At 43.6% G+C, this 22,025-nt stretch overlaps 3 protein-coding genes and 1 long non-coding RNA gene across 4 annotated transcripts; 2 read left to right on the top strand and 2 right to left on the bottom strand.

Annotated features, from left to right (window-relative positions):
- Positions 1 to 59: 59 nt before the first annotated feature.
- On the top strand, positions 60 to 9,958 carry LOC120357037. The gene is made up of 2 exons (XR_005574228.1): positions 60 to 2,719; positions 9,331 to 9,958. It is a non-coding gene; the product is annotated as an uncharacterized LOC120357037 (long non-coding RNA).
- Positions 7,450 to 13,476, bottom strand: LOC105200920 (modular serine protease). Its single transcript, XM_026130144.2, has 9 exons — positions 13,320 to 13,476; positions 10,737 to 11,409; positions 10,483 to 10,587; positions 9,923 to 10,140; positions 9,551 to 9,766; positions 9,131 to 9,295; positions 8,757 to 9,055; positions 8,197 to 8,353; positions 7,450 to 7,995 (listed from the first exon to the last, which is right to left on the bottom strand). The coding sequence occupies exons 1-9, from the start codon at positions 13,384 to 13,386 to the stop codon at positions 7,808 to 7,810; spliced, it is 2,088 nt and encodes a 695-aa protein (XP_025985929.1). The 5' UTR covers positions 13,387 to 13,476; the 3' UTR covers positions 7,450 to 7,807.
- A 548-nt stretch (positions 13,477 to 14,024) lies between these two features.
- LOC105200739 lies at positions 14,025 to 17,573 on the top strand. The gene is made up of 7 exons (XM_026130259.2): positions 14,025 to 15,013; positions 15,102 to 15,159; positions 15,290 to 15,390; positions 15,497 to 15,695; positions 15,785 to 15,918; positions 16,598 to 16,829; positions 16,976 to 17,573. Exons 1-7 carry the CDS (start codon positions 14,828 to 14,830, stop codon positions 17,137 to 17,139), a joined length of 1,074 nt encoding a protein of 357 aa, XP_025986044.1. The 5' UTR covers positions 14,025 to 14,827; the 3' UTR covers positions 17,140 to 17,573.
- A 144-nt stretch (positions 17,574 to 17,717) lies between these two features.
- Positions 17,718 to 21,331, bottom strand: LOC105200738. The gene is made up of 4 exons (XM_039445786.1): positions 20,833 to 21,331; positions 20,386 to 20,702; positions 18,994 to 19,321; positions 17,718 to 18,613 (listed from the first exon to the last, which is right to left on the bottom strand). The coding sequence occupies exons 1-4, from the start codon at positions 21,034 to 21,036 to the stop codon at positions 17,927 to 17,929; spliced, it is 1,536 nt and encodes a 511-aa protein (XP_039301720.1). The 5' UTR covers positions 21,037 to 21,331; the 3' UTR covers positions 17,718 to 17,926.
- Between the last annotated feature and the right edge of the window lie 694 nt (positions 21,332 to 22,025).

Here is a 22,025-nt window from a genome sequence, read left to right on the forward strand (position 1 = left end):
ATATATATATATATATATATATATATATCATCCATTAGATGAATAACGATATGGTTTATTTAAGGATGGAACAGCTGGCTCTCAGTAACGACGAACGGCTTGGTACATTTTGTTTTCTCAACGGCGAAAGAAGCGGGCCACTCTCTTTTCTTCCGAAACGACTTAAAAATGAAACCTTTCGCGATCTCTTGTCTTCCTTCCCCCCCCCCCCCGCTCCCGTATCCTTTAGTACGCGAACAAGCCTCGCTCCGGACTTCCATTAACTCCGTAATTTCGGTTTTCACCGAACCGCAGACCTACCTAGCGCGCCCCGTTGTATCTCGATGTTTCACAGAGCGAGCGCGCACACGAGCGCCCACCTATCTACCTATCCAGCTTTCGTCTAAGTGCACCGTTACGCTCGGAGCAAAAGTTGTGGGATGCTCGAAACACGAGATACCGCACAAAGCCCTTAGGTGGCCAGGTGGGCACCGACGTTTTCGGGTGAAGCGTCGCGTAAAGTAGTGGTAAAAGAGTTGCGGGAACGTAAAAGTCGTCGTGACCCACGTCCACTCCGTATCCGGAAACTTTAGTTTCACTGAGAAGACCGAAACGACCGTCTTTCGCTAAATTGCGCCTCGAAAGAATTTCAACAGCAGTATTTCTCAATAGCCTCCTATCACCCGTATAAATAGCGGCTTACACCGAGACGAAAGAGAATCGAATCCCTTTAAACTCACGATCAGTCTGTCCGTTTCGGCTTCTCTCGCGATGATTTTTACGCGGACGAGTGCTCTGAAATTTTACATGCCGATTTATTAAACGTTTGTTACTTCGTACGTTTTTATATTTATTTATACATTTATCCTCGCGGTGCTAACCTGTCTTCCTCAACTCTAGTTGTCACGTGCACACACACACACACACCTCGGGTATGCGAGGAAAGAACACGATATTAAACGGTCTGAGTGGGCTTTCCAATCGGATTTCGGTGAACGACCAAACCATTCTCATTAATCCTTGCGAAAGCCCCAATCCGTAAGAACAATGGTCATCCATCCCAGACGGTCTCATGGAGAACAAACAAATGTACGGGTAATCGGGAATAACGGGCCTTTGTATTTCGTAATTGAACGTCGTCTTCCGCTCAAGTTTTCGACGGTGCCATCTTGATGAAAATTAGACGGGCCGGGAAAAACCGCCGTGTTTTATAGCGTTCTCGGCTATTGTTCGTGAACGTAAAGCTGTATGCAGCTTTCGACCTGCACGCGTCGAGTTTTCTCTTTTGGTGTGCGTTGTATCTCGCCTCTCTCTTTTTATTTCGAAAACAATGCCCGTTTGTTACAACGACAACGCGAGCAACAAAATACGGCTTTGATACCGACGACACAATATCGGCTCGTTATCGATATCACGCAGCATAATTAATTAATAATTCTCTCGATATTACCGCGTAATAATGATTTAAAACGAACGCGCACAATAGAATGCTTTAACAATCAGTGATGCGTCATTACGATTATAAACATATTAATGAAGCAAAGCGTTAACGCGGGATTACCGGCTCGCGGCGCGTAGGGACGCGCGGAATGCCCGTGCGGAGTTCATGCGTGGGCGCGGTTACGCGCGTGGTACGTATACATACAATATATACGCGTGTTTATAAAATAAATAATATTTTTGATGCATATATACGAATGTATTCGCGCGTGTAGACAAACTCGCGCCGCGCCGCACGCGCTGCGTAATCGCAAAAATCAATATTATCGCCGCGGATTCGCGGGTCGCGCCTCACCTCCAGCGCCGCGCCTCGGCATCGCTCCAGCAGCGGCCGAAATCGTGTTTCCTCTCTCCCTCTCTCTTTCTCTCGTCGTGCTCTTCGAGTCGTATAAATTTGTCAACCGATGACCGGCTCGCAGCCATTTTACTCTTATCCGAAGATTTAGCTTCCTTCGAACGGACCGGCTGCGGTAATAGCGGTTCGCGAGATTTATTAGCGGATTCATGGGCGGGACGTTAATTCGTGCCGAAGAGCTCGAGAGCGGTCGGGGAAATGGCGAGGACGAGAAAGAAGAACGAGAAGACGGGAAACGGGTGCAATCGGTGCAAGTGATGGGAGGCCACGAGAGAATGGGGGAGGAGAGCTGCGCGGGAACAGAGAGAATCACCGAAGCTGCACTGCACGCATAAAGCAGACCGATGAGAGGCGGACATCGCGCGCGGATGTGCCTTTTTGCGTGGCAACGCAAACGCTGCCTCTCTCTTTCTCTCTCTCTCTCTTTTTTCCTCCGGCTTTAATCCCCGCACCGGTTGTAATTTGATCCGCCTTTGTAACGACCGCTTGCCGCCCGCGCCGCGCCGCGCGCATCCGTTCGCTTCCGCTTTGGGCGCGGAAAAACGTCGCGCACGCGGGTGACCGCCGCAAAGCGTAGGCGGAATAATGACGGTTAATGAAAATATAAAAGGGCTAACGCGACCGATGGTGCGCGCCAGTGTTGGATCGAGCCGCGACGCGAAGTAGCGAAAAAGCGGCGGGAAATAACGGCGGCGATTAATCGCCGCGTCTAATGCGCTTTGATCGATCCACTTTGTCATTCCTCTCTCGCGTTTTCGTTCGAGATACGTGAAAATGGGTACGTCGTTGAGGTAGTTGGGGACCATTTGCACCGCCGCTTTATCGATATCGAGAGTGACGATATCTTCCGTTATCGTAACGAAAAAATGAATTGGATCATAAACGGTAAGAAATTTTCCGGGAATCTAGAAAGAGCTCTCTCTCTCTCTCTCTCTCTCTCTCTCTCTCGCTCCCCCTCCGACTATCCTCTCCATTTAATCCTCCATCTCGCGCTGTACGCCCTCGGCAAGTCAATCCGATGGGGCATTCCACGACGGCGCTTTTCCCCGCGTATAAACGAGCTCCATCGTCAAATTTGCTTAGCGTATCAAGGGCCGCCACGTGCACGCTCGGCTGCCTACCTACATTTTAAGGCTCATACCGCCTCGCGTAGATTTTTCAACTGTGAAAAACTGCCGTAACGTGCGCTTTATAGTCACCGGGGTTACGTGCAAACGTCGCGTCCCACGAGCTTCATAATTAGGCGATAACTTATCGGGGAGGCGCGTTCGCGCGCGCTTGCCACCGTCGCTATCGGGGGTTATCCCGGCCGTCGTCGCCGCTCTCCCTCGTCGTCGACGGAAGCGGAAAGGCGGACAAAAAGGCGGCGAGCGCGCGCGTCTGATGGGGGTGGGACGGCCATCGAAAGACAGCGAGTGTTCAGCGCTGGTTCATTTCCTGTCTGTCGTGCCCGGCGAATTTCGTCCGGCAATTTGCCGTAGCGACGATTTCAAGTTTCCCTTCCGATCTTTCCCGCCTCCGTCTTTCCTCCGCGAAGAAGCGGAGCAGCGAACTCAATTACACGGGATCGGATGACTCGACCATATAATATTTTGTACGCCGTATCGACGTTCCCTAGATATTCATTGTATTCGGTATACGAGTATGGTTTCATTTCGTTGCTCCAGAACCACGGCGGAACATTCTCTTCTCCTCCTCCTCTTTTCTATGATGCGTATAATTATCGAGTCACGCTCTTGCTCTCCCTTGCCGTTTCTCTCGTGCCACCAAGGTCGCTTCTAGCGAGGCGAATTTCTGATTTTATTGATACGGCGGGTTGCGCACGGGCCGCGAAGCGAAAGGAACCGGAGATTGTCGCGCAAATGAATTTGAAGTATTGCCGTCCCACATCTCTCCACTTGTCTCCGGTGGATCGGCGCTCTTTTCAACCTTCCATTATCTTACCTTTCGTTCGTGCTTCTACTCGCGATTTACGCGCGGAACGGTTCCGCCAGGTACGATCCCTATTCTCCTCGCGTTCCTTTTTCACTATGTCTTTTTTTACAATTCTCTCTCTCTCTCTCTCTCTCTCTCTCTTTCGAGCGAGCGAGCAGTTGGATCGATGCACCAAGCCGCATATTCGAGTTCAACGACCGTACGAATTCACTCGATACAACGACAAATCGGAGAGAATCGCAGAATCATAATAAGATTACCGATAGTAACATTATCTTTCGTGGATTTCGAATAAGTGATCGTCGTCTCGCGAAACCGTTAACGATTCTGGGGCAAGAAATAGGAGCGGGAGCAAAATCGTTCTAATAAGATTGGAAGCTTCGCTTAGCAGTGCTCGAAATTACATTTCGATTATTAACTAATTATAGATTAGCCTCGAAACACGCTCTCATAAATAACGAAAGTGGTTTGAAAGTATATTGGGGTCTGTATAATCAGAGTATCTTCAAGCTGATTAATTTTCCGGAAAAGCTGCTGGAAAAGTCGCATTGACCGTTTCCCCTGTTTCGTGAAACAGCTCAACCCTCGTTTCTCTCGCGTATCAAGAGTCCTTCCCAAGTTTCAGGCCAAGTACAATAATATTATCACTGAGTTAAGTCATCTCGCAGTAGTCGCAAAGAATTCCCATTAAAGGATTTCAAAGGATAAGGCCGGGAGAGGGAAGATTCCGCCCGGAACTCGAGTTAAATTATCGCGAAGTGTGTTTGTTCCATTTTCTGCGCCAGCACCGCCGCGCCGGGCTGAGAGGAGCGCAGCCTTTTGACCTGAATACCCGAGAAGCGCGCCGTTTTAGCCGCATATAATGTCGCTAAATAAGGGCATTAAGCAGGTTATCCCATCACGTCGCGATTAAGCGGCGACACGACGCGATTTATAACGATTATCGGACACTGAAATACACAACGTTCCGTCTCGCAGGAAATGCTATTCTGTAGCAGCCGAGAGGAAAGCGGGCGTCGAGTAAAATGCAAAACTACGTTTATAAGTTAATTTTCCTGGCCCCCGCCGGAGACTTTTACCGTTCATTTTATTACTGCCGTTCGGCCGCAATAAAACTAATCGCGCTCTTTAATTATCGTAATCCAGGGCATTATTCCACGCTGTTAAGCTCAACACTAATCATCCGACGTGAAGCGATTCTATTTATCCTCTATGCGGAGAAAACGTACGTTCTCTCTCTCTCTCTCTCTCTCTCTCTCTCTCTCTCTCTCTCTCTCGTCCAGCAGAATTGGTCCAGCCACTGGCGAAAATTAGGATTGGGTCTATTATTTCCACGGTCATAATATAAAGTGATATTTTCTTTTTTCAAATAAAGAGGTGAGACGTTAGAGGGAAATCATATTTTACGCGTGATAATATTTTCGTTTGGAGAAGACCCGTATTATCTACCGATATTCTTTAACCGTCGTTCGCTGCTACGTTTACTGGTATTCTATAGCCTTCAATTTCCTTCGTATCGAGGCCCGCGGCTATTCCGCAGTACCGTAAATCGCGAAACGCATCTAGTTGAGAGAGAGAGAGAGAGAGAGAGAGAGAGAGAGAGAGAGAGAGAGAGAGAGAGAGAGAGAGAGAAGACGGAAGAGAGGAAGAAAGAGAGAGAGAGAAAATTAAAGTTAAGGGCAAACAGGCTACAAGCGGTAGAAAGCGAGGTCGGCCGGGCCCGCACCTCTCTTTTAAAGCGCTCCCCGTGGTGAAATAAATTGGCGCCGGCGTGTTTACACGTTAGGGCGAAATTAAAATTCCTGAAGTGTTGCGAGGTAGCTCCCGGTAGAAAGAGCGAGGCGAAAGAGCGGCGCCGGTGAGCGCGGCTAGCCGCGCGAGGAAAGGGGATGAGGACAAAGAGAGAGAGAGAAAGAGAGGTGTATGAGTAGTGGGAGACGACGGGCGGATGCCCGAAGGAGAAATGTGTTTAATTAATGACCGGACTAATTAAAAGCCCAAAGAAAAATACACTTGCGCAGGATTCTGGGTGGCGGCACGGGCGGGATAAGGGCGCCGCGCTAAAACACTCCTTCGGTGTTAATGCACAAAAGCGTCGTCGCGCCGACGACGGTGACGACGAAAGAAAGAATGAAAACGAGTCGGCTAATAAGTTCGTCCTGTTTCAATTATCTCGACATCCGGCCGTCCCTTATACATATATAGCCGCGTCCGGCGATGATATTCTGCAAAGTGAGCGCAAGAAATGGTCGGGAAATTTACGAGATTGTATCGAGTGAGTATAAAATGGAGTTCATTGTTCACAGACACGTGCCGATTGTCGAGATCACGGGCCGTGATCTCTCCCTAGAATATAAAATTGCAAATAAACAGCGAATTAGACAAAATATTGATTGTAACTTGGAAGCCTCGTCGCCTCGTCGTCGGTAATTTCGCATCCCGCTCGTGTCGCGGATCTCTCGCGTCTCGCAAGTTCCAAAATTGCTTTGTCTCAAACTGGATTTCCTCTTGCCGTATCGATCGATACCCTTATCGAGCCTGATTCGCGTGTATGCGCGTTCTACCGCGTTACCCTTAGTGTAATGATCACACTACGGTTTACCAATGAGCAAACGTACACATCCTGTTAATGTATGAATCTTGCAGGGAGCAAACGCGGGTTCCCAGACACAAACACACGCATCCGCATGTGTACCTGACACCGCTAAATACATATATTCGCGCGCGGCGCATATTATGCGCTCTAAGGTACGGCAGTTCTAATTAAATAATTAATGGCTAATGAGTTAGGTATGTCGTCTATATCGCGAAACTCGGAAGATACATGCGCTTCCTTACTGTAACAATCCCACACATATTATATGCACTCTGCGGGATATTCTGAAATATTTAACTACTCGTTCGCACATACGCGCACTCGCGCGCATACGAAATTATTATTTCCAATGACAATAAGAGCGTAGTAGTAGTAATTATCCTCCGTGCGTTTCGCCGCACATAATCACCGTAGCAACGCGATCGCGTTGAATTTGTGCGAAATATGAAGCTCAAATAGCTCTGGCTACGACCGATGCGTCATCAAACTCCGGAACTCAATTTATCGAGGAGACAGTAAGCTCGCAAAACAAAGTCCATGTTGGGTACCGATACCATCGAAGATAATCTCGATACCGCTGGGAAATTCCTGCGGGAGACACGATGCACCGGAACAACAAAAAAAAGAGAGAGAGAGAGAGAGAAAATTCTCGACGACACCGCGCTTTGCGTTACGGATGACGCCGCGCCGCTGTAAATAAAACGACGCGCTACTAATTTAGATTTCTGTCAGATAAAGCCGTTCTGCAGGACGTCCCATCACGGCGCTCGTCATTCAATTGCGTTTCGATACGGCTCGATCCGTGCATTCGATCACATCTAACGTTAAAAAAAATCTACAACGTGTGGAAATGTGCAGACTGTGCAGTGACACGAGAGCGCTGTAAACGCTGCGATTATGGCAACAGGATTATTACTCATATGAAAACACAATCGGTTTCATATTGCGTCACTTTGCGCACGAAGTTGCTTATCTACGCGATCATGAGATATCGAAGTGGGGGTAATTATGCAGCGACGCAGGAACAATTAGCGATAACAACTTCCTTATTGATTTCTTCCTAAGTCTACACGTCGCAGCTGCATGTGAGGTATAAGTAAAACATTTTATTATGATAAAAGAGCGTCGTACACAGTACAGAGCTTTCAAAACTTTTACAAATCGCATTCGGTAGTGTCTCCCAGAGATAATATTGCATTTTCAAGATAAAAATCAGTTTCAATCTCGCGTAAATCTTGAAATCTCTATCCCTCCATTTTCGCGTTTTTTGCCGCTCACGATGCCAAAATTGTGAAGGATGGATTCACAATTGTCAATCCGTAATGTTTTGTCGCTGTTATCTTGCTTTGACATATCGAAACCGCTTGGCGTTATTGCTGGCTCGATGATGCAACGGCGATGATACATCGCGCGCTCGCGCGCGTCTGCATACGCCCCTCCGTTTACGCGTTGACGTAGGCCTCGCGAATCCAATCAAGGAAGCGACTGACATAGGTAAATCCAACGTACGAATTGTAATCGCACGTGCCTCTGTTCTCCGGGCTTACGCTCACGATGCCGCGAAGATACCAAATGTCGTCCCTCTCGAAACACAAGCCGCCGCCGCTGTCGCCGTCACAGACGCTCGAACCTGATAATTGCGCCAATTAGTTTTATCACGTACGCTTATTAAGCTCTAAAGAGAGAAATTCACGTTTCCTTCGATATGTAGCAGAGATACTCGCAACCGTGTCGACACGATTACTCCATTAATTTATGTTATCAATCATGGTAATTTTGCGCGATGTTTTCCACGAGCGAGCAAATAATATCTACGCATACGTAAACTCACCGTTCAAGTGGCCGGCGCAGAACTTGTCGGACGTGATGTATCCTCGAAAGTCTGCGGGCACCGCGGACAAACACTGATCGTACGGCACGAACGGCATGTCGATTTCATGTAAGCTCTTGGTGGATTCGCCTTTGATGTCTTTACCCCAGCCGACCACCTGAAATCACGAAGTGAGCTGTAGTAAACGTGTCCGTTTTATTTTCCCTTTACATTTCATTCTCCCTTTCTCCCCGAACGATGGACGGGCGAAACGAGCTCTGAAAGGGAGCGTGCTCCACAAAAATTAGATAGACTCGCGATCGGATACAGGGAATCACCATCGCTCCGCGAGCAAGCGCGTGCACTCGCGCGGCAATTAACGTGAGCACGATGTAACAATGTTCCGACGTTGTACATGGTCCAAGTTTAGTCCGAAACCGTGTCGTCAATACAGTTTACAACTAGTAGTTTGCCGAATATACTTTCGCACGAGCACTACAAAGCGCTCTCGTAATTAATTAAATTGCATTAAGATGGCCAATTAGTCGGTCCTCATGATTGATACTTGGTCCTTGTGTTACCTTGCCAGCGTGTCCCACTTGCAGCTGCTCCCTCTCGTACGTATTTTCCCAGTCTACGCAGACGGGCAACACTAAGGTAGTCAGCTCGAAGGGAGTCTTTAATTTCAGTATAGCTATGTCGTCGGCAAAATTACCCCTCGTCCCCTGGTACCTGCCACCCGCCCGGATGCTCTCTACCGAGGACTTCTGCGCGTATTCCTCTCTGGCGTGCCAATCGCGTTGGCGTTTGCCGCCGGCCACGGCGTATTTCGACGCGGCATACAGTTTGTTATAAACCTCGTCGTAGAAACAGTGAGCCGCTACGAATGTACATGCGACAAGAGTAAATCCAAGAATAAAGTGATTCACCTACGCGCAACTCACTTATAATTTACCTGATACCACGAGATTGTTGCTAATTAAAGATCCGCCGCATATCTGCTCGTACTCGCTCGTACCTTCCTTCGCGTAAATGCCAACGTGCCATGGAAATACCCCGGTTTTCGCTTGGAATCCGTTTACGATTAAGGTGTTGCCTTTTGCGATGGACGTTCCACATTCTAATTAAGCGAAACGCTCGTTAATATCTTCGCAGTACGATGGCACGATAATTGTACGCGAGTCGCCGGATAATAAATCACCAGCCGGAAAAAAAAAGTCTCGAAACTGTAATCTTGTACGCTCAGATGGCAATTATTGAAGAAAAACGTCATGTGGTTTACTAATGGACGGTAGCATGCACGGTTGACGTTCAATTCGTCGAGACTTTTTCATTTTTCCTTCCTCGCATCGGGAAGCATGAAAGTGACAAGTACCTGGTAGGCAGCGAAAAAGGTGACTATCCCATAAACCATCGTCAAGACACGTGATCTCTCTGTAAGCCGGATCGTTCGTTAAAGGTAATTTATAAGATGGTTTACAAGCGAGTTCAGCCCGCGTACCAGGCAGTATACGCTCGCTACAGGACACCGTTTTCCCCTGGTAGCTGCAAGAAATGTCTACGCTGGTGCTGTTCAACGGCGGGCAGATTTCTACGAGAGATAATCAACGCTTGGAGAAGGTAAACAATAAATTTTATATTATTATTACGACGCGTCATTAAATAAGAAGAATGTTGTTTCTAGCAGAGGTCTTAAGTGTCGTCCGACACTTGCGAAGGTAAATGTACACTGTCAAAATAAACTTACTGAGGCATGAAGGCGGCTGGTACCACTCGTTGTCGGTACAAACGGAAATAGTGTTTCCTTTCAGCATGTAATTGCTTTTACAGGTATAATTGAGGATGCTGTTTTTGGGAACTATGTCACCAGGACGTTTAGTGCAACGTCCCTCGCAACCTTCCAGTTTGTATCGCCCACCTTGCGGTTGTTCAGGTAGAACGCAGCCGTTTTCTTGATTTCTATTCCTATAATATCACAAATATACGTTAAAATGCGTTTAAAGCTGAGAGTTTTAAATAAAAAGAGAAATTGATATAGCTACAAAACAACAGCGAAGAGAAAGAGACAGTCAAATATCATTATAGGCCTGTTCTTTTTAGCTGAACTGGCTGCACTAGGTCAGAGTTTATCTTTCTTCTTTTAATGTGAAGGGAAGAAGATAAACTTTGAACTAGTGCAGTCAGTTCAGCTAAAAAGAACAGGCTTTATTACAAGACAAATATGATCATTATCATGCTTATTCGTGTTTTATCAAATAATTGCATTCGAATTAAAAATACATAGTTAAGAAATAATTAGCCACTTACTCAATGCAAAACGCTTCATCACTGGCATCGCGACAATCAACTTTACTATCGCATTTAACGCTTTGTGGCAGGCACTCATTACTTCCACAACGAAACTCGTTGTCACTGATTAAAGATACATAAATTTTTTTAATTTTTTCATCAATATTTTTAAATTAACGCGACTATAAAATAAGTATTATTTTTATTATTCATTACATTAATAAAAAAATTAAAGAATTATATATTTTGAACTGAAAAGCGGTCAGATATACCTGCAGTGTCGATTCTGTGGATGTTCGTTTCGATCGGGTACGCGATCATCTGGACCATGGGGGCCTTCTCTATCGTGATTGGAATAAGGTCTTTGAGTAGTTCTATCGTTATTTGGCCGTGGATAATTTCCGCTATTATTTTCATGTGAATAATTTTCATTGGTGTTTGGACGTGAATGGCTTTCACCCTTATTTTCATATGAATAGTTGTCATCATTATTTGGACGAGGATAATTTTCACCCTTATTTGGACGAGGATAATTTTCATCACTATTTGGACGTGAATAGGTTTCACCACTATTTGGACGTGGATAGTTTTCGTTATTATTTGGACGAGGATAATTTTCACCCTTATTTCCATGTGGATAGTTGTCACCATTATTTGGACGAGAATAGTTTTCATTGGACGAACTTTCGGTGTCCCCTTTGTTCCAGCCCGGAGGACGTTTATTGTTCAATCCTGGAGGACTACCGCCCCCTAATCCGGGAGGACCCTGACCACCTGGTGGTCCTCTGCCACCCCCCCATTTGTTACCCGGTGGTTTATTATGACCCGGTGGTCCGGAAAAATCAGTGTTCCCGTTCCACTTGGAACGGCCTGGTGGGCCATTCGCGGTTGTGTCATATTGATTAATAAAACCATCCGAGATCTGCGTACGCCCCTGTAGGGACACTAAAAGTGCATAATTTCTACGTAAATGCTTCTACTGATTCACGAAAAAATATCTTTATTGCCTACATGAGAAACACATTTATATTAATCCATTAAGGCCCATGCCTAGTTCAGCAAAATTAAGCAAAAAATAATAATTGAAAATAGTATTGGAGTATGAAAAAAACATTTGTGACATAAATAAAACATATTGCAAAAATCAATTTTGTAATTAATTCTTATTAACAAATTATAAAAAGTTAATTATACAAAATAGCTAATTACACTAATCTATGAGAAAAATCACTAAAGAAACATGTATAACTTTGTCTTAAATAGTTTTCCGCTTATATAAAAAGATAATTTGTTTATAATAATAATTTTCAAAATTGATTTTTGTAATATTTTTATATCCAGAAATGTTACAGTCTTATTTTTAATTGTTTCTCTCTCTCTCTCTCTCTCTCTCTCTCTCTCTCTCTCTCTCTCTCTCTCTCTTACTGACCTTGTTGGCTTGGTTAGACAAGAACGAGTTTCGATAATTCATGCTCAGAAAATATCGAGATCTTGTAAATATCTAAAAGATATCTTATTAAAGATTCTTCACGATATTTTAACGCAGATTTAACTCATCTAAAAAAAGTCTAGACGTTGTCTAAGAAAATGTTTTCGAAGACAACTTTGTAGAATTTCTAAAAAATATCTATAAACATCTGATAGACATCTTAATGATATTGGCCACATAAAATGTCTTTTAGATTTCTAGATCTTTAAATATCTGAATAATATTACAAAATATTGCATATCTTTCAAATTGCTGAAAAATATCTTTTTGACACTTAAAAAAAAATGTAAGACATCGCTCAAAACATCGGCATGGTATCTTTTAGATATGTTTTTTTATGATTTTTTACATAAATAGAACGATTTAAGGAAAAGTTACACATATTTCTTTAATAATTTTTTCCATAGGTTCAATTGACGTAATCAATTTTTTTCAGTCAATTTTTAATAATTTTGTTTATTAGAAACAATTTCAACATTAATTTTCACAATGTGCTTTTTATATCAGAAATGTTTTTTTTTGTACTCCGGGCCTATTCCCAATTATTATTTTCTTGCTAACTTTGCTGATCTAGACATGAGATTTAGGTCCGAATTCATAGAAGTTTCTCAGATCTCAAATCTGTCTTTGTTTTGCGCATGGTAAAATGTAATACACAAGACAAAGACAGACTGATCTCGAGATCTGAGAAACGATTATAAATTCGGATTTGAATCCTATGCTGAAATTTAAATAATTAAACAAGAGAATCGTTTAATGGAAAAAAACCGATAAGTAACCAGCTTATACCGCGAATAAAAAGAGAAATATACACACGGGAAATGGAAATGAATTCTATGGAATATTCTCAAGGATTCTAAGAGATACACGTGTATAGCGTGCGACCGCTTCGATCTTTGAACACTACAAAAACCGATAAGTGTAAAGTGAGAGAGGGAATTCGTGGTCGCGCGTTTATTAATGAATATTCAATCATCATTCAAGCAAGCGAGAATTACGTTTGATTCCAGTCACATTTCCGTTCTAGTCTCAAGTAAACAGAAAAACTTTCCATATGTGTAAGATTAATATCGAGATATTTCCGTGACACATTGCACATCTATTTATAATACGATTATTACTGGTCGGATTTTACAAGCGTGTCACTTTCATCTACGCCAGATTAATTTCACTGTTCGTCCGACGACCTGCTCGGTTATTCGACGATATATAGAAGCGCGTCGGATGGGAACGCGACGCTTAATCTCGCAATTAAATCGCATCGCTGCGCGAAGTCGTGAACTTTCGTGGCCGTTCTTCGCGGGAAGACGGCGTCGGAAACAGCCAGCAGGAGTGCGCGGATCAAAACATTATGTAAGTTACTCACGCGACGGCAATAAGACAAGCAACGACAGAGCCACCGAGAATGCAACGCGCGCGCTCGTAAGCGGCATGACTTTCGCCGCTCATAGTCGACGAGGAACTGACCGCGAGTTCCACGTCAGGCCCAATCAGAGACACTGGGAATGTCCCACGATAACGCACTGATCATCTTGCTAACGGCGCAAAGTGGCACTACGCCAGGGAAAGATTTCTAAGACGGCATCGTCAGCAAAGACATTCGTAGAAATTACGTCTGTAAACAGATGTCAAAATAAATACAAATTGAACGCGTTATCGGAAAATGTCTCGGGGTCGTGGAATAATCTCTCGTCCGAGTCGACGTTAATAAAATTATAATAAATGTTCCTGACTGTAATGAGATTGGGATTTTTTTCGTACACAGAGAAAACGATTTCTTCAAACTTGATAAATTTTATTGTATCCAAACAAATTTGTTACTTGGAACGTGGTCCAAAGAAACCAATATTTGAATCAATAAGTACGATTATTTGAATTTGAATCAATATATATCTTCGTCTTAAATAAATTATTTGTTTGAAACGAAAGATATAATATCTTTGACTAACAATAAGTAATATATTTTGCCATTTTCATATAAATAAATTATTTGTTTCGTTGTTCGTATACCTGTAATCAAATAATAATTTATTATTTCTGTCAAATAATAGTTTTTTTTTTAACAAAATAACAAAATTTTTGTTCAAACAAATAATGTTTCGTATAAGCATATGTTACTTCAATGAAACAAATTTCAGTCAAATAAATAGGAATACCGATTCTAAAGAAATCTTGTTCTCCGTGTAGGTATTTTTTACGACTTTTATCTCGACTTGTGATTTCGTCCGAAAACCAACGGCTGCACGTGGCCTGATGATCCACTTGCTTCGCTATATAGCTTCAATGTAGCAGATGTAGCTTCATCAATGTGCTCGTTACCCACCGAAAGTTGGCAACTTTCGCGCATCGTATTACCCGCGATAAGAGCAAGAGTCGATAAATTCAGGCAACTCGGCTGAAGCAATAATCACGAAAATGAACGTTTTACTCCAGAAACACGGGGGTAAACACATATATAAGGTCCCGGAAGGATTACGCGAACTATGCGCCGACATCGCACGCGAGGTTCGTTCTATGAAATCGTTATTTGACTTACCGCCGTCACGTCAAAGGACGATTAAATTATTATCTGATCCGTAAAGGTTCTGCGCTCGCAGCCAAGGAACATTTATTGCTTCGTTGCTGATTACGTTGAAGCGCTTTTGATCACACGGGAAAATGCAAAAGGTATACCGCATCGTCTATACAACAATTTCACAACATCGGATGTCTTGATGTTATTCACTCGCAAACAGACGCTAATTGGAACGCTAAGCTAATTAATTACTGATGTTTACATGCATGCGTACGCCGCCCGGTTTATCCCGCGAATCATTATGTAAATTCAAAGGTTGCGGAGAATGACCGCGTGTATATCATTCGCATGGGGTTAAAATGCGCACGACAATCGTATATAACGCTGTAACCGTGTATCGCGTTCTACAGCCGTGCAATTGTACAATTCCAGTCGCGGTGAAAGTCGTAAACAATATTTTATTGGATAGCCAGGCCATCGTTGGTATACTTCACCGGAGCGGCTTGAGTTTAGAGCAGATCGCTCGGGCCGCGCCTAGGATTCAGGTATAGAAATTTACTGTCGCTTGCCGGATAAAGATCCGGCAGTTAAATAATATTTCAGACATTCTTTCCTATCTTTTTGCGTTTTCAGACGGCGTTCCGCGCGTACTTGGACGCGGTAGACATGCGAGCGGCCCAGGTGTGCGACGGTAATTACACGGTGAATTATGTAGAAAAACAATTTTGCGGCGGGTAGACCCGCCGCCGCGTCCAGCATTTTCTATAAAGCGCAAACGGACAAAAAATACGCGAGAGAAATTTCTCCCCTTTCGACCGCAGACGCGACTTGCGACGAGAGCTGCGAGGTATCTCTGCAAAATATTCTGGAAGCGACGGGGGTCCCGCTGGAACAGGCGGAGAAGCATGCGACGATAATACAAGTATGCGCTAATTAGCGTGCGAGAGACCTAACGAGGTCCTCTATCACGGATCTTTATCGTCGATATCGTCGCGGCTCTTTGACTCACCTTCGCCGTTATTAATCAGGCCGCTTTCCGTGGGCATTACGAGAGAATGCTGTTAAACGAGTCCCGTGGCATGATTCAATGGCAACGAGCGGCAACGCGGACTCTCGAGATCCTAAGAAAGACAGGAGCTTCGCGAGCGGAGGCGTCGAGAGCCGCCATTCTAATACAGGCTACTTACCGCGGCTACTATACGAGGAGAAATCTTAAAATGAAAATGAGTAAGATCACTCATTGTCAGATGACGCTTCGGCACACTAGAGCAACATTTAAATTTACGTTCACGATCCTTTGTCTACGCAACCGCAAGAGGAAGAGAAAAGAAGCGAGGTGGACGTGGTGGAACCCAGAGAGGCCGTTCAAGCAGTAGCTTGGCTGGATATGATGTACGAGGACTCAGGACTGACACCGACGAGAGCAAACGAAGCTGCATCCATTATACAAGTGAGCAGAGTTGAGAATGTAATTTCGGTTGCCGTTATTTACAAAGTTATGATATAATGCTCAAAACAAGAGATATTAATTTTTAAATTGCATTATTTAATAATGAAAATACTCAATGTCAAAAGAATCGAAAGTCAGAAAAACATAATAACGCTTTATTCGAAAATTAAATAAAAAATTTTATTTGGTACAATGTCTTTACGAGTTAAAATAACAGTAGTAGTTATGAGAGCAGATTCCAAGTGGGTTGTCGTATGACTCCATGCGACTGACTGACTGACTGATTCATAAGTGACAGGTCGTGAGTTCAAAGTTATACCTACATATGTATATGGATTTTTTAATTTGTAATGAGAATTAAAAAATTCTATTTGACGTTGTAACAAATAGAATTTTTTATTTAACTTTTGAATGAAACGTTATTTTTTTACCTATGAATTTTCTAACATTGAGTTTTTTCATTATTAAATAATGTAATTGTTATTTTTAATTTCAATTACTTACAAAATATTAAATTTTAATATCACATTATTTAATAATAAAAAAACTCAATGTTAGAAAGTTTGAACATTTTTAATATAAAAATATTATACGTGTAAAATTATTATATATTACATTTTGTCAAATTTCTACAGAAAACTAAAAAAAATAATCATCAATTATTACAAATGTCATATAGAAAGCTTATAGACGGTATCGTGAGAGAAAAAGTGAGCCGCTAATAGAACCAACGAGACCGACAGAGACGGAAGCTATACTCAAAAATTTGCAACAGAAAGTTTTCGACGAAGTCATTGCCCGCGCGGACATTCCCATGGAATTCGGTAATCAAGAGGATTTGACGGAAGCTGACGAGGAACTTGAACGCGCTTTTAAAGATCGATTGACACTTGCGAGTATCACGAAAGAAGGTAATGATTTCTGTTTTGCAAAACAACATTCACTTTAAACGTAATATCACAATTAGAAAGAGAACAAAGAGAAAGAGAGATATTGGAATAATATATTAAAATTTCAAAAATACTAATCCATACCATTTATTCAAATATGTTAACAGGATACGAAGAGGAAGCTATTCACGTAGAAGAGTCCGGCGAATTATTTGAGAAACCGGAGGACGGTATATATTCGATCGACGTGGCGGAAGATTGGCAAGAAAGTCGAGAAATCGAAGTAGAATCGGAACGTGACGAAGAAACAGACGCGTACGTGCAAGACTAGTATCGAAAAGAGAGCCGAACTTTCCGAGGAGGGGTTGGGAGAGAAAAGTGTCGCGCGACGCTGCGGAATCCTTTTCAGAAACCGGCGGGATGAGCCAATTAACACAATTAACATGGAAGCTGTGGGCGGAACGGTGCGAGAAAAGCAACGAGACAACGAGAGCGCAAAGAGCCCGGCGAGCGAAAAGCTGCCTCCGGAGGCTGCCAAATGCCAGAGACACCACTTTTTTTTAATGCACATGCTTACGTCCGATAATTCCGTTAACGTGCGCGCTTCCGTAGCGAGCTTAAAATTCTTCCGGGCAAAGACTGGCTCTCTGGCACGCGTATTACAAGTAAAACGAGTTAAAAGTTAATTGTACCGCCTATATGTATGTACAACGTTAATTTAATTCGGACAATACGAACTACGCCTCTTCATGGGCTCATCCAAAATTTGATTTGCATAATTTTTATTCTCAACGTTTAGCGTATTAATACTCTGCTCCATTATTTCGCGGCGTTAATACGCCAGACAAGTAAGTACGAGTATCTCGCGGAAAAAGAATTCAGCGCGGTTCAAACGGGGAAAGGTGCAAAAGCGAGAGGATTTTACATAAATTTTTCATGCACATCGTTATACACGGTACCTATCGTCACGATCAAAACGTAAGGGAAAAAGGAGGACAGTTTCAAATAAATTTTAAATCGCTTTTTATTCCAATTGCGCGCGATAAATGCAGAAAATAACTAGAAAATAGAAAATTGGCGTAAAAAGTCCGTGAACGTGTTTACGAAACGAAATTGAATTAGAAGACACGTCTGCAAGGCGCTCGACTCGAGCAACAGCGGTTCAAAGGTGACCGCAATCGGTCGAATTCACCCTCCGGCGGCGGTCCGTGTCGGCCGCATCCACGACCACACGTCTTCGCGATCGGGGAGATCCCGCATCTCTCGCAATGCGCGGCTCGGCAAACGTGTTTCACGCTCGGTCCCTCGTGCGGAACCGCGTTCACACTCTCGAGCGGCGACTCCGCTCGCTGATCGATGATATCCGAAGTCAACGATTTGTTACACTCGTCCTTGTCGTCCGATCGCGTCCTATCCCCGCATCGTCTGCCGCCGCGCCACTTCCTACCGGTTTTATATTTTTCAGCGAGGATGCACATAGAGTCCTTGTGATTGATAACAGCCACGCCACCGTCGTCGTCCTCGTCGTCCTCCTTCTCTTCCTCCTCCTCCTTCTCCTCCTCCTCCTGCTTCTTCCTGCGCTCCTCTTCGTCGTTCCGCTCACTCGAGGCAGCTATTATTCCAGAATACTCCTTCGAGTAACACTGCCGCGCGTACAATCGACTATTCTCGCCTCGCATCTGATCGCGCCAGCTTTTGTGCCGAGCTTTCTCGCCGGAGACGCCGCTCCCGCGCGTCTCGCATCTGCAATATGAATGATGCGAAGAGAGTGAATTAAACACAAAACGGATTGCAGCTGCAGGGCGCTTTTATCCCCTCAGTCACGTATCTTTCGCCTCACTTTGCACTCACTCGACTTATTTCCTACAATAACGTTTTATAAAATTTGTCTGAAATATGTGACAAGTGCGACGATCGATACCACACGCGCGCGTACGGGGATTCTCCTTAGTATTATAAAAAGATCGCTCATTAACCCTTTGACATTTATGAATGAGCTGTCGCGCCGGTGATAACAGCAATGCCAACGCGAGCAATCGCAATCGTGACGACGATAACACCCATCGTGACAACGATCGCACGACGATCTCGACAGATTCGGAATAGGGCCTTCGCACGGATGACACTCGCATTGACATCGCCAGGTTGAATCCACGATTTTCCGACGGGTCGCCAAGGTGCTCGCCCTCGTCCACGCGTCCTCGACACCCGGGCCGCGGCCCCGAGCGATCGGAACGACGTTCTCCTCCGCGTTGCCGCCAAGATCGATGGATGTTCCGTGACAACTCGTCGACGCGAACTCCTTGATTCTGTCCCCCTTAAAGTCACCGCACGCGACCTTGTCGTGCCTCTCGCGAGGTGCAGAGTCGCACCGAGGATTTACGGGATCCACGTTCGAGCACGGGCAACGCGCTTCACAATGACGGTAGGACGTCGGATGCATGGGTTGCAGGATCCGTTCTATCGTTCTGACAGCTTCGCCGTCGTTCGTCGATCTCGACGCTACGTCGCATCTGAATTCGAGAAAAGGGAATGATTTTACGTGATGTTTTTAACACGTTCCATGCCGTACCAATTTTATCTTGTCATCTAGAATTGCTGCGTGGATCATCGATGGCCAGTGTTGGGTAGTAATTAGTTAAAAAGTTAAATAAAAAAGTTAACTACTTTTAACTTAACTTAGTTAAATGAGCTCATTTTTAACTTCAACCAGTTATTTTTAATACACAAACTTTAATTTATTAACTTTTTTTCTCAGTTAAAAATGTATCCCTGTTGAAGAATAAAACATTTCCATTAAAAAAGAAAAAGTTACTTTATGTTAACTTAATTTACAAATAAAATGTTAAATTTATTTGATAATCCACGTTATAACTGTATTGTTAGAGTAGCTGATTTTTTAAAAATTACAATAAAGAATTTAACACAAATATAATGATGTTTGACATATAATAATTTTAACTTTTAATTTAATCTTAACGCAATTTTTAACGTAATTAAATTAATTTCATGAATCATTAATTTTAACTTAATTTAGTTAAAAAAGATATTATCCAACCCTGTCGATGACCCTTGATATCAAAATTCTACTGGTAATTATATATGAAGTTTTGGGAAATATTTTAAAATTATGTTTTTTTTATAAAATATCAAATGACCTGATCTACACGGGATATTGTGGTAAGGATACAGCAAGGATATGCAAAATAAAATTTGGAAATGTGTTAATGTTAACACTTCGAATAAACTATATACGTATGAAAGTTATATGAATAAGATTACATTTTCATTTAATAACATTTTTATAAAATTAAAAATTAAATTTTGTTTACAACATTAAGAAAAATTTCAATTTTTTGTATATGTAAGTACTTTAAGTATTCAAGATGATTTATACAAAATTTTATTGTGATTGTCTGTTTAGTTATTTTGTAAATAAATAAAATAAATAAATTTTGTTTATTTTATAGAACTGATCTCTGTATCACAATGAAACTTTACATAAATCATCTTGAATATTTGAAGTATTTAAATTCAAAAATCCAAATTTTTCCATTATTTCTTATTTCATTATTAATTATATTTCTGGTCGACCGGTTTTGCAAACCCATTTTTACGATCAACGTCCGATGACGCGAACTCTCTGCTCGGCACGGTATCGACCGCATCTCCGCCGCTGCACTCGTCCCGTAGCACCGAAATGTCCTCGCCGGCGTTTCTTGTCCGGCAACAACTGCAGCTGATCTCCTTGCCGCAGAAACCGTCGTAGTCGCGGCTCCGCACGCTCGCCGGGCAAACGTGATCGGATCTCGAGTTGTACGCGCGTCTCACCAGCGTGGAACCCGATCTCGCTTGATTGATGGGCCCTTCGCGGCTCGTCGCGGTTTCCTGCGTCTGTGAAATGCGCATCCGTCAGAGACACGATTAATAAATCGTCCTCGATACGACCGACGTGAATCGTGACGCGAAATCGGGAGGAAACGGGATGGATCTGGTCTATTTGGTTCAAGTGCAAAAGCTATCACGGAAAACTCAATTCTTTTATTATGCAATCATGATCTTCTATAAAAAAAAATATTTTTTGCATGAATGGACAGATGTAAACCTTCGTATTTCCACGTTCGACGACGTTTTCGAGGCCAAAGTCCTTCGGAAATTTGCGTCGAGCACGTCGAAATGCGATCGCCGCTGCGACAAGCTGATGAGACGACGACGGGCAAAGCGACATTACCGAAAAGCGATTATGGTCGCTGCGAGCATCCCTGTGATGTGGTAACCGATTCAGGCGGTAGCCCTGATTACGGTAATCGATTCGGGAAATTCGGAATTCGAGACGCAGCCTTTACCGCCTGTTGTCCAATGAAGCGTAAAATATTTCCCGCGTGGAAGAAGGTTACCGATCAATATCGCAATCGACGCGTGTAATTTGTCAATTCACACGATACACGATGCGTGTGGCATCAGTAGCATGGTCGTTCACGTCAGCTTCATCCCGCTTCATCTCCCTTGACGATCTGTGGCAACTTTAAAAAGATCGTTTCTGCTTATACATGTTCCATTTAACAAATATCTTAAAATTCTCGACTTGAAATAATTATTAATACGTTCAAGAATTATATATTTTAAGGATTGTATCCAACGCATTGAATTAACATTAAAATTAAAGTCATCCCTCTCTATCATCTAGCAAATTTCGAGTGAAGCATGGTGCTCCTTCGAGATTAATAGCGACGCTACAAGCTGCGCGAATGCGCGGCAAAAATTCTCTCTCGAGCTTTCGCTTCCGGAGGAAGAATTCACCGAGATGACGGCGATACAGCGCGTCTCGCTATTCGGCAAATTAAACTTCCCCAAAGTATCGAGAACGCGGTCGCGTAACACGACGGAGGCTGCAAGTTTTCTGACGTAGCGGCTAACAGCCGGGTCCGGATAACGAGCGAGTCCTGCGGGCTACCGGCGGCTTTATCGAATTTGTATCGAGCGAAATTTCACCCTCCTACCGCCCTTCCGCCTATCCTGGAACACGGACTTGCCTTGGTCAGGATTTGATCGCCGCCGCTGTTACCCCTCCAACCGTCCACCCGGCGGCGTTTAACGGGGCTAATTGCGACGATTGCTCGCTGCAAATGGAAACGGTGCGGTTTTACCGCTGTTTGCTAAATCGCGTCGACATGGAAAACGGCAATCCGTTCCGCGCGGTAGAAACGCAAAGGCCGT

This window comes from Solenopsis invicta, chromosome 2 (genome assembly GCF_016802725.1).
Source record: "Solenopsis invicta isolate M01_SB chromosome 2, UNIL_Sinv_3.0, whole genome shotgun sequence".
NCBI classification, from domain to species: Eukaryota; Metazoa; Arthropoda; class Insecta; order Hymenoptera; family Formicidae; genus Solenopsis; species Solenopsis invicta.

What these genes read in the sequence shown, in the direction of transcription:
- LOC105200738 (XM_039445786.1), bottom strand. Translation starts at nt 21,036, where the DNA reads ATGTCGCTTTGCCCGTCGTCGTCTCATCAGCTTGTCGCAGCGGCGATC. An exon ending in TAAAAGAATTGAGTTTTCCG is followed by an intron (nt 20,703 to 20,832) that starts TGATAGCTTTTG and finishes CGCATTTCACAG; the next exon opens with ACGCAGGAAACCGCGACGAG. An exon ending in CCGGTCGACCAGAAATATAA is followed by an intron (nt 19,322 to 20,385) that starts TTAATAATGAAA and finishes TCTCGAATTCAG; the next exon opens with ATGCGACGTAGCGTCGAGAT.
- LOC105200920 (XM_026130144.2), bottom strand. Translation starts at nt 13,386, where the DNA reads ATGCCGCTTACGAGCGCGCGCGTTGCATTCTCGGTGGCTCTGTCGTTG. An exon ending in GCTTGTCTTATTGCCGTCGC is followed by an intron (nt 11,410 to 13,319) that starts GTGAGTAACTTA and finishes ATGCACTTTTAG; the next exon opens with TGTCCCTACAGGGGCGTACG. An exon ending in CCACAGAATCGACACTGCAG is followed by an intron (nt 10,588 to 10,736) that starts GTATATCTGACC and finishes ATCTTTAATCAG; the next exon opens with TGACAACGAGTTTCGTTGTG.
- LOC105200739 (XM_026130259.2), top strand. Translation starts at nt 14,828, where the DNA reads ATGCGCACGACAATCGTATATAACGCTGTAACCGTGTATCGCGTTCTA. An exon ending in AAGCTGCATCCATTATACAA is followed by an intron (nt 15,919 to 16,597) that starts GTGAGCAGAGTT and finishes AATGTCATATAG; the next exon opens with AAAGCTTATAGACGGTATCG. An exon ending in TGCGAGTATCACGAAAGAAG is followed by an intron (nt 16,830 to 16,975) that starts GTAATGATTTCT and finishes ATATGTTAACAG; the next exon opens with GATACGAAGAGGAAGCTATT.